Source organism: Callorhinchus milii, unplaced genomic scaffold (genome assembly GCF_018977255.1).
Source record: "Callorhinchus milii isolate IMCB2004 unplaced genomic scaffold, IMCB_Cmil_1.0 Scaffold12, whole genome shotgun sequence".
NCBI classification, from domain to species: Eukaryota; Metazoa; Chordata; class Chondrichthyes; order Chimaeriformes; family Callorhinchidae; genus Callorhinchus; species Callorhinchus milii.
The window spans coordinates 10,722,560-10,739,392 of NW_024704753.1; the positions used below are offsets into that span (position 1 = coordinate 10,722,560).

At 42.3% G+C, this 16,833-nt stretch overlaps 1 protein-coding gene across 1 annotated transcript in view; it reads right to left on the bottom strand.

Moving 5' to 3' along the window:
• celsr3 (cadherin, EGF LAG seven-pass G-type receptor 3) overlaps window positions 1-16,833 on the bottom strand; it is a 208,750-nt gene that overhangs the window by 113,422 nt on the left and 78,495 nt on the right. Inside the window, 3 exon segments of the mRNA XM_007890243.2 lie at window positions 1,966-2,129; window positions 8,585-8,742; window positions 12,458-12,546. Of these exon segments, the coding sequence (XP_007888434.2) occupies window positions 1,966-2,129; window positions 8,585-8,742; window positions 12,458-12,546 (411 nt within the window).

Sequence of the window (16,833 nt, forward strand, 5' to 3'; positions counted from 1 at the left end):
ACCACTCACTGATGCACTTTCCATCTCACCGAGCCAGTTCGGAACCTTGGCGTCTTGTTTGACCCTTAACTGTCCTTTCTACCCCATACCTGTTTCATGACCTGCTCGGCCTACCCCCACCTCTGCAACATCAACTGGCTCCGCCACTGCATCTCCCCTCTGGAGGCCGAAACCATCATCCTCACATTCATCACATCTCAGCTCGACTTCCCAAATCTTCCCTCCACAAGCTACATATCATCCAGAACTCTGTAGCTCATGTCCTCTGAAAGCATCAGGCTCTGTGACCCTACCACCTTTGGCCATCTCCACTGGCTCCCCATCCCCCAGAGGACTGAATTCAAAATCCTCGTCCTTGCCTTCAAGCCCCTCCACGACCTTGCTCCTTCCAACCTCTGTGACCTGCGAACCCCATATCAAACTGTCTGCTCCCTCCACAGCAGGCTCCATCTAACAGCCCCACCATGCCCAGCTTCCAGAAAGCAGCCCTAAAATGGTCCAAATCCTTTGCAACCAAACCGTGATTTGATTTTACTCCAAAATGTTATCAGCCAGTTTTACAATGGTCTACAACAAAAAAAACTTGCATTTATAAAGCGCTCTTCACGTACGGTAATGTCCCAGAACGCTTGAGCACCTGTCTAACATTAACAACAAAGTTAGATAACATCAGATTACAGTTTCTATTTAAGTAAGTATTAATAACTAATTCTGTATGCAAACTGGCTTTCCAAACGTTGGATGTTAATTCCAAAAATATATTTTTTAAATCGTTTGTTACAACAAGCAAGTTTGTCTCTATTTGAAATAACATTGCACAACATGCCTAGCCCCTAAAGAATCCATCCAAGAAAAAAAATGTAAAAAGTCCAATAAAATTAAAGATCTGCTACAAGCTCTCAGATGGCCTAGGATGCACTACTGAAATTCAGATGTGATGTAATTGCCTACTACAGCCCATCGCTAACAATGTGCAACTCTACCTTCCACACGTAAAAACAAAAATTACCAGTCCAATCACTGTGATAAACAGACCCCAAAAATCTGTCTCATTGATGTCAACTCTGAATTTGTGGGTATTTAAGGTGCTAATGGGGGTGGGTAGGTCAGGCTATGGTGTATTGCAGGTAGAGTGCACTGTGACGTATTGCAGACTTTCTTTTACAATCTGGCTTCATTGGCCTTACCAGCTCAATTCTACCCCGTGACCAAGGGACAACACCTCAGTGCGGGCAACAGACAGTCCATCATTTACAATTTACCCATAAAGTTAATACCTTGAATGTTGCCTTTTCTTCGTGATTTCTGGAACCACTTCAGCATTATTTTTAAATGCAATATAATACTCCTACCAGCTGTGTGGTTTTTTTAAAAAGAAAAACTATAATAACTTTTATTCCTTGGATTCCACATTTATAATTCCCAACATATAGAAAACAGCATTAAGGAATTTAAGAAATTAGAGGGCTATAATTCAATCGGAGGGGGAGACTATTAGGACTATAAAACAACACTTAAGCTTCTTCTCCTAGCAGTTGCTTTAATTTAATTATTAATCATTTAGACATCTCTCTCAGGTATCCACTAATCCATATCAATGCTTCAGAGTAATGGGTAAATAGGAATGTTTCGCAAGGCAACAGTATTTGTCCATGTGTAACCATTATAAACTACTGTAGGACAATCCCAGGAAAATATTCACATTCCCAACAGATACTTGAAAGCATTTTTCTAATAGCACCTTACAAAGTTAATAGATATAAGTGGTTCCTGGATTCTTATAAATCAAAGGCAAATGTCTGCACCACCACACTGGAAGCTCCCCTTGCACAATATGGCTTGACCTACCATCACAATATAGCATATACTCAAATTGCAGTGATTATAGATTTTTATTTCATTGACTATTATAACACACAAGCATACATGAAATATGTACTGTTAAACAATCCATATCCAAATTACCTGCAAAGGTTCCATTATTGGCAATGTATGTTGCCATGTCAACTCGCTTGTTGTCAATGTGAAGTTCTTTCATACATCCCACAAATTCCCGGTTTACCACTGGGAAATTCTCAGGCAGATTCGGCACACCACCCAGCAGCAAAGGACCCGTGAGATCCAGAGATCTATTGGTAAAGAAAGAACTCACATTTTTATAGTGTTTTACCATGTCAAACCATCTCAAAACTTTAAAAATAATTGCTATCAAGCATAGTGAAGTACAGGCAAATACAGCAGCCATTTGCACCAGCAATGTCCCATTATAATAGAATCTACAGCACCAAAAAATAATTTGGTTGAGCTAGTCTGTGCTGTTGTTCACATATAATCCTCCATCCATCAGATAGCAGATAATTATTGGGGGAGGACAAGTTTGCAGGGCTATGGGGAGAGAATGGGGAGTGGGATTGATTTGGAAGCTCTTTTCAAAGACCTTGTCAAAGAACAGACAAGATGGGCTGAATAGCCTCCTTCTGTGCTGTATATTTCTATGATTCTATGATCCTAATCCCACCCCCTCCATCACGCTTCTATTCCCTGCTCTTATGTATTCCTCTTAATGTGAGGTTAACCACCAATAAACTGTTGACCATGACAATGCGAGAAACTGCCTTCACTTTTGAATAGTGTTATGGGGTCTTTAACATTTCCCTTTTCCCTTCTAGTGACACTAGAATACTAAATTAGACCAGGGTCCAACCTTTTAGCTGCCATGGGCTGCATTCCCTATTTGAGAAAGGTCCGCAGGCTGCATCCAGCATGAGCGAGCTGGCAAACGAATCCGGCCCAAGACCATTTCTCAACAGTTCAACCCACTCCCTTATAAACCTCCTCCCAGGGCAGCGACAGAAGCCAGCGGTTGGGAGAACCCAACGCGTGGAGCCTTTCCTGCAGTCTGTCAGGAAGGCAAGCATTTCTCTTACCATCCACCAGTTCCTTCCGAGGGAAGAGGAGAGTGGGAGGAGAGGAGGGTGGGGAAGCGGGTGGGGAGAGAGAGGAGGGGGAGAGAGAGACTGGGGGAAAAAGAGAGTGGGGGATGAGAGAGTGTTGTGGAGTCCTGTAGCTCAGTGGTTAGAGCACTCGCTTTGCGAGTGAGAGACCTGGGTTCAATTCCAGGCAGGGCGAAACCTTGGGCAAGTTTCCTTACTCCACACAGAGCCTAATAATAATCCCTCCAAAACCAAAAATAATAATAAATTGGTCATTTTCAATCTACAACTGTTTGTGGGACATTGCTGTGCGCAATTGGCTGCCGCGTTCGCCCACAAATATACAGTCAATTCACTTTACAATATATTCTGTGAAGCGCTTTGGGACGTCTAGAAGACGTGAAAAGTGTTATATCAAAATGCAAGGATTATTATTATTAAGAGTGTTGGAAGGGGGTGGGTCGAGAGAGGGGGAGAGAGGGGGGAGACGGGGGAGAGAGGGGGGGGGGAGCAAAAGAGGGGGGAGAAAAGAGGGGGGAGAAAAGAGGGGGGAGAGCAATGGGGAGAGAGATGGGGGAGAGAAATTGGGGAATGAGTGGGGAGAGAGGGAGAGGGACAGGAAAGGGGAAAGAAAGGGGGAGAAAGAGGGGGGAGAGAGAAAGAGGGGGGAGAGAGAAAGGAGGGGCAGAGAGAGGGTGAGAGAGGGAGGGGTAGGAGAGAGGGGGGGCAAGAGGGCGAGGGGGAGAGCTTGGGAGAAGTGGGTAGGCGGTAGAGGGGGAGAGAAAGAGGGGGGAGGGGGACAAAGAGGGGGAAAGAGAAGGGGAGAGGGGGGAAAAAGAGGGGGAAGGCGGAGGATACTCTCTCCCCACCCCCCCTCTCCCAGGCACTCTCTCTTCTCTCACAAACACTCTCTCTTTCAATTACTTACTCACATTCACTCCCTCCCACCTCACACTCTCTCTCACTCTTTGTCTGCCCCTTACATTCATTCTCCCCTTCTCACTCCTCGCTTCTCACACTCTCACATCTTCTCTCAATCTCTCTCTGGTATCACTCTCTCAATCACTCTCAGTTTCACTCTCACACTCCCCCTTTCTTACCTCTCTCACACATATACTTTCTCCTTTCTCCCCTCCCTCTCTTTCTCCCCCCCACCTCTCCCAAGTGTGGGTCACTATCTGCAGGGTCAGGAGCTGGCGGTTGGTGGCTAAGGACATGGTTGGTAAGAGACGCGCTTGCCTTCCTGACAGACTGCAGTAAAGGCTCTGCGTGCTGCGTCCTCCCAACTGCCAGCTCCTGCCTTCGACCTGGGAGGACGTTCACCAGGGAGGGAGTGGAAATTGGAATGGTGGAAATGGTCTTGGGTCGAATAAAATCACTCGCCTGTTGGACCACACTGATTAAAATCTAGTTCAAAACCATTACTTGCAAATATCACCAAGAACACTTAAATTAGACATCTTCCACATCCTTTGGTTTATTTCAATCTTTCAGGAATATTTTGACTTAAGTGGCCAGTGTTGGGAGATAGTACAGTACTAAAGGAACAGGGTAACAGTATAAGAAAGGGGAACTAAAATCCTCTTTGATGCATTGTCATTAGGTCAGAGTGCTTCATAGAGTCTGTCATTTCAGCCATTATCTATGTGATTTCATCTCCCTTAGACCATCTTTCTCAGTCACTTACCAAGGACAGTTACTTCTCTCAATTAAGTCATTAGTGTGTAATGTTTAAGAAATTTAAATCACTAGGAATAATCAGGGGGAAAATGAGCAAAACAAAAACAACATTTTTGAAAATTATTTTAAAGAGTACCAATAAAGAAACTCCCACATGATCCAACTGAGAAAACATAATCTAACAGATTGCTAGATTTTGCTAAAGAAGAGTGCTAGATTTATGAACAGAAAATGAAATCATGGGATTGGCAGAATTATGGTGTTCGAGTATCAATGATCATGCCTGCTACTATTTTCAATATTGACTTCAATATTGAAGCTTTTAATAGCAAATTGAAAAAGTGCACTCTTAGTTAGATAATTATTTGGGGAGGTCAAGTTTGCAGGCCTATGGGGAGACAACGGAGGGGTGGGATTGATTTGGATAGCTCTTTTCAAAGAGCCGGAACAGACACGATGAACCGAATGGCCTCCGTCTTTGCTGTATAATTCTATGATTCTATGATAAGATGAACAAGCCTGTTGTGAAATCTGAAATGTTATTAAAATCCAAACAGTCTCTTCAAAGGACGCCCAAGTACCAACATCTCACCACAAGAATATTAATAAGATAAGAGAAATTAGGGAATTAGGGAATCCTCTTTTCAATGGGGTTTTCCGAATCTGGTCTCATTTCCAGTAGGAGATATTGATCAGTTTGTAAGATTTTCTATATTATTCTTAAAGGTAGTACTTGGAAAACTAGCCAATCAAAAGCAATAAAAAGGAGAACCTCATTGGAACAATCTCCATTACCCATTTTCACAGTTTCTGTCAGAAGCTTCCTTAAAATCAAGACTCAAGATTCAATAAGGGTGACTACTTTGTTGTTTCCTATGACAGCAATAGGCTGTCACAGAACAAGATGGAGGATGTTACCCCATTAATTGCGAAAATAGTGTGGAAGATCATTGATTACATTTATAGGCTATTTCAATTACGGAGACTTTTCTTGCACTGGATTAAGTTTAGTACAAATGCTGCTATTGCAATTAAAATTCCAGAATATTCCCTCCTCCCCTCCGTACCTCTTGCAGAGCAATATTAAAATCTGTACCAACATACAAATATATTGCTCCCTGTGAGACTTTCTTCAAATGTTTCACTGCATTCATTATTTCTTTTAAACATTATTCATGACAAGAACAATTTGTTACTCCAGGCACAGGAGATGTTACAGCATGGGAGTAGGGCCAGCGGCTGCTGTTCCAGAAGTTCAGAAAGAAATTAACCATCAAGCAGAATGGAACGCTCTTCAGAAACTTAAACAAATAGTAACAATATAATAATTCTTGCATTTGATATAGCACCTTTCATGTCATTGAGATGTTTCAAAGTGCTTCAAGGATATACTGTTAACGTAGATTGACTGTATTTTGTGGGTGCCCCAAAAACAGCATGGAGTGAGTGACAAATTTTATCTTGGGAATTGCTGGCCAGGACACCAAGAGCAACTACTCTTTTCAAATAGTGCCATGAGATCTTTAGTGTCCAGGGAGACCTTGAGACCTTGGTTTAACATCTCATCCCAAGAGCAACAAATTTTCTTCAATGTTCATCACTCCTTGTGTGAAAACTCCAATGCAAAATGTTAATGTGAGTCACATTCTCTCAAAGGGCTTCTTTATGGAAATCATGAGATTAAACTGGTTAATCCTATCAGGAATAATCCAATTTTTATGTGTTTATTGGAAACAATCTTTCTCAAATAGAACTTAATGTGAGGAAGAAATTTGTATACGTTTATTGCTAAGAGAATAATTACCTAGTGACTCTCTTGAGCCTGTTGATTATGTGTCATGGCTTTGGGTCGGGGTTGGTGGGTATTCATATAGCCACTTCTCCACTGATAAGCTCCATGTGCAGGTTTGCTAAATTTTTGCGCTCTGCTAGTTCCCACTCACCGTAATCTATTTAAACCGGGTAAGTCAGAGATGAATCTGGCCTCAGATGTTCGACAACACTAGTCATGTGTCTTTTCTATTGAGTCAACATTGGATCTGTGTCTGGTTAGGGATGGGATTGGGCGTCATTGGGCACATTGCTGTGACGGATTGGCTGTTGTGATTACCCACAGGGCAGTAGCATGTTCTGTGAGATTCTTTGAGACGTCCTCCCAACTTGTAAAATGCACCACATGTAAAGACCTGCATAATCAAATGCTGAATGGAATTCAATGGCTGATTGAACCATTGAGGGAAATGTATGGAAGTTAAAGGCTTGAAGGTGTATGAGGATAGTGCAAAGGGCTGTGGATTGAAAGCATGCAGACCAAGACCTTTGATATCAATGGGCTAATGGCCTTTTTTCACAGTAAACTGCTACAATTCTATGATGCCACTTTCTCAGGTTGTGTAGGAGCAATGACAAACAAAATTAGAAAAAGCCAAAAAAAAGTCGGATTTACATTACTTAATTAATTCATAGAATCATAGACATTGTGCTGTTCACTGTTGAATTAATCAAACATAAACTGGTTCTGTGGAGTCCTGTAGCTCAGTGGTTAGAGCACTCGCTTTGCAAGTGAGAGACCTGAGTTCAATTCCAGGCAGAGGGCGAAACCTTGGGCAAGTTTCCTTACTCCACACAGAGCCTAATAATAACCCTCCAAAAACCAAAAACAATAATAAATTGGTCATTTCAATCTACAACTGTTTGTGGGACATTGCTGTGCGCAATTGGCTGCCGCGTTCGCCCACAAATATACAGTCAATTCACTTTACAGTATATTCTGTGAAGCGCTTTGGGACATCCTCCCGACGTGAAAAGCGTTATATCAAATGCAAGGATTATTATTATTATTATTCTGATAGCTCATCCACTGGGCTAACTTCTCTAATCCCCAAACCAAGACCTTTGATATTCTTATTTCAAATGTTTATTTCTTCTAACATTTAAGGTCTCAGACTAACCACATGTGATATATTCTAACAAAGCTCTGTAGCTGAAAGTTACCCTCTGCTAACTATACCCATAAATCTTCCATAACAATCCTGACCATATTCATGTTTCAATCAGCAAGAATATTCTTTACTATTTATCCATTCAAAACTTTACAGAATTTTGAAAGACATATCTTAGATCCCTTCTTAACTTCTCTATTCCAGTGGAAAGAGAACCAATTTTTCAAAACTATTTTGTAAATGTAACCCTTAATCTCTGGTAACGTATATTTACACTTCAGGTTCCTTAGCCTAATTTTAGGCTCTTCCATGTCCTTTCATAGACATTGTGCTGTTCACTATTCAGTTAATCGAACATAAACTGATTCTGATAGCTCATCCAACGACCGGGATGTTCTTTCTGTAGTGGTGCACCCAGAACTACATGCATTATAACTATAGGTTAACTTAATAGCTTGCAAAAATAACATTACATTCTTGCTTCATTTGCACTTTATTTTTCCTTGTTTCATTTGTTTTCTACATTATCCATGAGTATGTCTGTTTCATTATTTATTATTCATTAAGAAAAAAAAAAATTTTGTTGGTGATGCCAAAATTCTGGCAAAAGTATAAAGTTTTACCCAGTGAGATTTTTAAACAAATGGAAGTTTTGACAATAACCTGCAAGTCTACTATTCAAGACTCTTTCCAAAGGAGACCCATATCATCAGCAGTTCTTTCTAGATAGGAACTCTTCTCATCAGTAGCCCCCTTTGAAGAACGTAGCTCAACATCAGGAACTCTGTAGTATAAACGTGTGGGATCTCACATTTTCACAACCCTCAGCAAGACAATATTTTCTCATCTAATTTCTAACTGGCTCAGGTCTAATGTTAACTATACTAATATCCTAGTTTTATTCAGTGATTTTGCCTTATTTACCTGTACAGATTCAGGGCAGGGATGCAGAATCATTCACAGCACTACAATAAACATATCACAGCTGTTGGAATCATTTGCGCACACAGGTACATTTTACACACTCACTTCTTGGAGCTAGACTGTATCCCCTCCGCAGCACAGGAATAGTTTCCAATATCATTCCCGAAACGGACAGCAATGGAGGTGTCGCAATCATCCACAGTCAGGATTGCCACTTTCTGCTCTGAGGGACCTTGTGCGACTCCTAGCGTCCCAATCTTTGGCTGAAATAAGAATAAGAAATAAACAAAATCAGCACAGGAGGGCAGGTGTCTTACTGCTTACTTCAGCGCAGCTCATTCATGAAATATTAACAGAATCCACTATCTATAGAAATGAACAGATGTGAGGGGAAAAGTAAGTCTTTTGAAGAAATTGTGAGATCATTCACAATTGGAAGCAATTTTTAATTGCACAATAAAATATTATGGTAACACTAAAATATGCATAATGCCTGTATTCACAATATCAATCCATTTACAATGATTTAAAATTTACTTCAAAAGTTAGTTAAAACAACATAACTTGGGCTTTTTCTAATAAAAATGCAATGCGTTTTACTGCTTGTGAAATTATCCTAAACAGGATATTTCTCATATAAAACAATAAATCATTCAACATGTGAAAAAATTTATATTTTACAACAAATTCAACAATTATCACTCCGACTGTTAAACAGTGGAACTTCAATCCCTATTTGACCACCTCCAGCTTTGTCACAATGGTTTGGTACGAACACTGTTTTAAAATTATTCAATTTCCAGAAATAGCAGAACAAAAATAATTTTTAATTAACTCTAGAGGTAACATTTTAGTGCTACGCTTGAATTAAACCCTTTGCTCTTGTGGTTCTACCACACACTTCTTTCTCTTCCGTCTTTCTTTGTCCCTACAGAGGAGAAAGAAGCAAACTTCCCCTGACCTACCTGCACCTTTTTTTTATCATGTGAAAATTAAATTATCCAGTAGATTTCCGAATCACTTGCAAATTCACCGACAAAGCTTCAGAACTTAATTTAAATACTTATGAAATATGAGCTGATTGTATCAAGACCTACATTGCCTTGAGCATTATCTGGTTATTCCTGCAACCTATTTGTCAATAAACTTCTCATATCAGGAAGGAAGTGGATGCATTCTTCTAGGGGTGTATTCATTAGCCCAACTTGTTGCTCAGGTAGTTGGTGAGGGATATGTGTGCTTGAATATTACATTGACAAACAATCCTTGTGTTTGCCTTAACCAACCTTCCAGCAAAGTGTTCTTATTGTATAGCATTGTTTAATAAAGATTGCTACTAGGGCTGCTTAAGAAGATAAAGAAGGCAGCACTTGCATATTTATGCTATGCAAGTCCCTCAGGTCAAAATGTCTCAAAATGTCTCAATTAATAACTGCCAAGTGTAGTGACCATTTTTATACTCTGTGCACTCTCAATGTTGCACAAGCAGCCATGAGGTGGATCACTGACTAATCAGGAGGATTGTTGACTAGGAACTCTCCTCTCAAAAAGTGCCTTGGAATATTTAATACCCACCTAAAAAAAACTACAAGGAATATCAATAGCTATAATTATATTATCCTGCTGCCACTCTCTACTCTTCCAACTCTGGTCCAGTGCTTATTTCTGTCTCCACTTTTGTACATCAGCCACTATTCCCGGTCTCTCTTTTTCTATCCTACAGTGGTATAAAGGACAGACAAAGAGACACCCAAAAATAAATGTTTCTTGATTGAATATTTCTTGATTTATGCCATAAATCTATGCTATATTGTTATTTCTATGATTATCTTGTTGGGCAACAAAAAAGATTGGCTACCACTTCTCTACGAAGAGGAAAGAAGCAAAGTTCCCCTGACCTACTATATACGCAGACTAGAACTCTCTCCCCAAATCCCTTCGATCATGCCTTTGGCAAACACTTTCAATCTCGCACTCCACTCCCCCCCGCTAAGTGATTCTCATTAATACTGTGAAGCACTTTGAGATGTTCAACAGATGTGAAAATTGCTATATAAGTGCATTTTTTGTTGAAGAGATTGAAGAATATTTTTCTTTCTCCTTTTATTGAAAAGTGACTGGTTATTTTGTAGCTCTGGAGAAACTTCACAAAAAACTCAGGCAATCCATTAACTGTGGGGTATTTATTGTTTTGATTTATTATTACACAATGGATCTAAGCTTTGCAGTTGATGGGATCATACTTTCTATCAATTTTTTTTACATTAACTGTGGTCACCCAGATGTTTCCTGTAGCTGTTCAATCAATCTGCCCCCCAAAGGGTGCATTATTATCTCACCAGGTGGGAGGAGGTAATGTGGAAAAGATACACAGGTCCCTGACCAAATCTGAAGCAAAATTATTCCATAAAAGCAAAATAAAAAAATTGATAAAATGTCTTGAGGTTGCTATAATTTGATCTGTGCACAAGGGTGCACAGATCAAATTCTAACACATTGCATAACACACTTATCTGTGTGTCCTTCATACAATACATATAAGGCACTTGATTGGCTGCTATAAATTTCTGAAATAAAACTGTCATATCATATCAAACCACTTCAGTATGAATCACCCAGCACCTGATTACTTCACTCAACTACAAGTTGAAGAATATCCCCCATGCATCCAAATGCCATTCTCAACAAAGATCTTGCTGGTAAGTCTATTTAATAATAATAATAATAATAATCCTTGCATTTGATATAGCGCTTTTCACGTCAGGAGGACGTCCCAAAGCGCTTCACAGAACACACTGTAAAGTGAATTGACTGTATATTTGTGGGCGAACGCGGCAGCCAATTGCGCACAGCAATGTCCCACAAACAGTCGTAGATTGAAAATGACCAATTTAATTATTGTTTTTGGTTTTGGAGGGATTATTATTAGGCGTGTGGAGTAAGGAAGCTTGCCCAAGGTTTCGCCCTCTGCCTGGAAATGAACTCAGGTCTCTCGCTTGCAAAGCGAGTGCTCTAACCACTGAGCTACAGGACTCCACAAGAGGTTGCCTGCAGAAGCAAGCCTGGCCCTGCAGACTACCCTTAAAGAAACAGCTAAATTTTCTGTGCCACTCTTACTTAAACCTTCTCGGAGGTATCCCCTATTACACCTGTCTCCAGAAAAGCCGCTGCGTCAAAACAATGGGAGACAATAACAAGAAAACAGCCGATGTCAGAAAGAGTGGCACAATAAATACACTGCATGCATGTACACCTTTTGGAAGTTTTATTTTACCAATTGCTATTGAAATAAGGCTAATGGGGAAAAAAGCCAGGAGGAAATTTGTTTGAAAGCCTCTGCTGCTGTTATTTTGGTAGTGTTTATCTTACAAATAAATTCCTAACGTTTCTGCATAGGCGACACATCTGATATTATCACATCATTTATGCAATAGAAGTTCCATGCAAAGGTGGAACATCATCAGGCAACAAGTGTCTGAACCCCCAGTTTCACAAGTACAAGGTAAAGCCTGCGAATTACAAGAGATGGGTCCAAGGAAAGCACCTCCTTTAGCATCGCAATTCATTACGCAGAAGCCGCAATATAAAACTGGCATTAAACAAATATTCTATATTACAACACTGTAAAGGAGTGTTTCCAAGCCCTTCAGATGAGACATTAAACTGAGGTCCCATATGCCTGTTCAAGTGGACGTTAAAGGCGCTATATGAAGAGAGAAGGGAGTTTCTCCCGGTGTCCTCATCAACAAAGAACTACAGAAATTTACAGCACAGCAGAATGCATTCGGCCATCATTTTATTTTGAGGGATTGGTTTATGATTTACACACCAAGAGATTTGTATCCGTCTTTGATACTGTTTCCTACAATTCAGAAAAATAACTAATGGGACAAGATGGTGGAAGCATAAAACAAGAAGTCTTTTTAAATGAAAATATGAAATATACAGTAAAAATAGATTTTATTTTAAACATAGTACCTTGTTGTAGTACTGAACCTGTACTGTGTGCCACTGCCCATCGCTGACTCCTCCAGGCAGATATGGGGTTACCACAGTCATTGACTCCCCTGAAAATACAATGTGCGTCATTTGTCAATGCAGACTCAAATAAACAGACTTTAAGGGAGAATTTAATGCGATTATACTGTATGTCTACAGTTTGATTCCTAATTGTACAGAAGCACCTCTCCCAATCCCTCTATCCTCAAAACCTACCTTAATAGAAATGTTTTTCACAATATCTTCTTCTATGTTCTCTCCCTCTTAAAGCAGCATTGAGCATGATTTTGTGGGTGTGGCCTGAAACATCTGACTGACAATGCAGCTGCAGGACACATATTGGCCTCCAGGGAAGTTTTTCCCTGAATAATTATGATATACGGTTACATTAATCACAAACATATTAAAGTGCAGCTCTAGCAGCAGGAATAATTAGAAAGACAATTAGAAAGCCACCTCCACCACATTGCCTGTGTCCGACAATACCTCACCCCAAAAGCTGCCAAAACCCTTGTCCATGCCTTTATCACATCTTGGCTGGACTACTCTAACGCCCTCCTCGCCGGTCTCCCCTCCTCCACTATTCACAAAATTCAGTTCATTCAAAACTCCGCCGCCTGGATTCTCACCCGCATCGAACTTCGTACTCCGATTACTCCAATCCTTGCCAAACTCCACTGGCTCTCTGTCACAGAGCGGCTCTCTGTCACAGAGCGGATCAACTTCAAGATCCTCACTCTAGTGTTTAACTCCCTCCATTCCTTGGCACCCCCTATATCTCCAATCTCCTCTCTCCCCACACCAGTATCCGCTGCCTCCGCTCTACTGGGTTCGGCCTCCTCCACTCCCCCGAATCTTCCGCTCCACCATCAGCGGCCGTACCTTCAGCCACTACGCCCCGAAACTTTGGAACTCCCTCCCTCAACCCCTTTGCCTCGCCCCCTCATTCCTCATCTTCAGGTCGCGCCTTAAGGCCTTCCTCTTCCATCACGCCTATGGTCACCTTCCCTCTCCCCCTGGCTCAGCCTGAGGCTCCGCCATTGTTAAGCGCTCTGAGATGCCACCCAGCGTGGAGCCCGCTATATAAATGCAAGTTGCTGTTGTTGACATCATCTCACAATAGCATCACTGAGCAATTCAGGTTAAAATCTAGCAGAATTTCTTTTTACTAAGACCTTTTAAACAAAGCTTATAATAACAATGATCCTTGCATTTAATAGTGTCTCACATCAGGAGGACATCGTAAGATTTACTCTAAATTGCAGTAACTGTATTTTGTACCTTGCTTTATTCTCTCTAAATTCAGATTTCTTTCAGGTTTCTGCCCTGCAAATAACCACTACCATAACCACTATACTCTCATTTGCAAATTCTGCTGTTCAGTATGGGTCATCAGCTGGGCCAATGGAAAAGTGCAGAAATATTTGCCAATAAATGCAGGGAAATTTTTTGTTTGGTGCTATTGAGGTACATTCTACTGCCAACCTACATTTTTTCACTTTATTGATAAAAACTAAACATGAGGAAATAACACAAATTAGATTGTTGCAAAAAAATCTGGGAGACCTATTTTTTGGGGGGGCGGGAGGGGGTGCACCAGTGAGGCTACAGAAGGTCACCACCTCCTGCCTCTCAGGGCCTGGCACCGCACAAAGAAACAGAGACCCAGAGAGAGAGACACACACAAACACAGGGAGAGAAACACACACTCTCTGAGTGTCACCACGCTATTCACCTCAGAGACACAGAGAGACACATACACTCAGAGAGAAAGACACACACACTCGGAGAGAGACACACACACTCTCAGAGAGGGAGAGACACATAACAACTCATAATAATAATAATCCTTGATCATGTTTTCGAGACGTCTCAAAGCTCTTCACACAATATACTATAAAGTGAATTGACTATATTTTTGGGCAACATTCGGCAGCCAATTGCGCACAGCAGTGTCCCACAAACAGTCATGGATTGAATGACCAATTTATTTTTAAGGAATGTCTCATAAACATAGCGAGACATACACTAAAGGCAGAAGAGAGAGAGACACACATACACACAGAGACACTCATAAACACACACATGTATATGGAAGACACACACAGACACACGCACAAACATATACATGCAGAGAAGAGATACACAGACACACTCAGACACTCACAAATACACAGAGAGAGAGACACACACTCACAGATTCTCACAAACACAGAGAGAGACTCACACAGACAACAACAGTAAATAACAAATTACATTTGTATGGCGCTTTTCACATCAGGAGGAATCCCAAGGCGCTGGGAAACTCACAAACACAGAGACACACATTCACACAGACACTCACAAATACTGAGAGACAGACACAAGAGCGGAGCCTCCAAGTGAAGACCATTTACCGCTATCACCGCACTGCGGATGCTGTATGGAGCCACCCTGCCCAGCGCCGTCGAGAAAACAGTGTAAGGCCCGAGGCCTGAAACTACATTTATAGCGGGTTTGTAGCGGAGGGGTTGTTTGTAGCGGAGGGGTTGTTTGTAGCGGAGGGGTTGTTTGTAGCGGAGGGGTTGTTTGTAGCGGAGGGGTTGTTTGTAGCGGAGGAGTTGTTTGTAGCGGAGGGGTTGTTTGTAGCGGAGGGAGTTGTTTGTAGTGGAGGGAGTTGTTTGAAGCGGAGGGTTGTTTGTAGTGGAGGGAGTTGTTTGTAGTGGAGGGTTGTTTACAGCGGAGGGTTGTTTGTAGCGGAGGGAGTTGTTTGTAGCGGAGGGTTGTTTGTAGCGGAGGAGTTGTTTGTAGCGGAAGAGGTTGTTTGTAGCGGAAGAGGTTGTTTGTAGCGGAAGAGGTTGTTTGTAGCGGAGGGGTTGTTTGTAGCGGAGGGGTTGTTTGTAGCGGAGGGGTTGTTTGTAGCAGAGGGGTTGTTTGTAGCGGAAGAGGTTGTTTGTAGCGGAAGAGGTTGTTTGTAGCGGAGGGGTTGTTTGTAGCGGAGGGGTTGTTTGTAGCGGAGGGGTTGTTTGTAGCGGAGGGGTTGTTTGTAGCGGGTTCCATGGAAAAAGTGCAGCTGCACTTTTCCATTGACCCAGGTCATCAGACTTTAGAACACACATTATGTAAAAATCCCAATTCCTCCAGTTCTCCATTCAGTTTAGAAAGGTTAAAAGTCTCTCCCCCTCCGATACTGCTTCAAGTAATGTGTGGTGAGGATGCTTATTTGTCAATCCTTTTGGTTTCTTTGTCGGGGAGACTTATTGTTGAATCCTAGGGTTTTAAAAGAGGTGGCTGCTGAGATAGTGGTTGCCTTGTTTTTGATCTTCCAAAATTCCCTGGCTTCTGGAACAGTTCCCATTGATTGGAAGATCGCAAACGTAACACCACTGTTTAAGAAGAGAGAAGATGGGGAACTACAGACCAGTCAGTCTGACATCAGTGGTAGGGAAAATTCTAGAATCCTTAATTAAGGATGTCGTAGTGAGGTACTTAGAAGACCATAACATGATTAGGCAGAGTCAACAACAACAACAACAACAAGATTCCATTTATAGAGCGCATTTCACGTCGGGAGGACGTCCCAAAGCGCTGGACAGTTGGGTCAGGACCCGAGCAGGGGGGAAATGGTCAGGGTGAGGGGAGGGAAGGGAGGGAGAGAGGAGGGGGGAAATGGTCAGGGTGAGGGGAGGGAAGGAAGGGAGCGAGGAGGGGGAAGAGAGTCGAGAGGGGAGCTGAAGGCACGGTCAAAGAGAAAGGTCTTGAGACCGGCCTTGAAGGAGGAAAGGGAGGAAGGTGCGAAGGCACTGGGGGATGGAGTTCCAGAGCCTAGGGGCTGAGAGGCTGAAGGCCCGGCCACCAATGGTAGGGCGGTTGGGGCGGGGGATGTGGAGCAGACCGGAGCCAGAGGAACGGAGGGTACGGGCAGGTAGGTAGGGGGATAGTAGGTCAGAGAGGTAGGAGGGAGTGAGGCCGTGAATGGCCTTGTAGGTGAGGATGAGGATCTTGAATTCGATCCTCTGGGGGATGGGGAGCCAGTGGAGGTGAGCGAGGGTGGGAGTGATGTGGTCCCGAAGTCTGGTGCGGGACAGTACACGAGCTGCAGAGCTCTGAATGACCTGCAGTGTGGAGGGAGGTGGCGGGAAGGCCGGCGAGGAGAGAGTTCCTATAGTCCAGCTTTGAGGTGATAAAGGCGTGGACCAGAGTTTCAGCAGCGTGAGGGGTGAGGTAGTGCCGTAGTCTTGCGACATTCCGGAGGTGATGGAAAGCGGTGCCAGTTGTGGTGCGGATATGAGGAAGAAAGGACAGCTCAGGGTCGAACAGAACCCCGAGGTTCCTGACTGGCTTTGAGAGGTGGAGAGTGCAGCCTTGGATGCTGA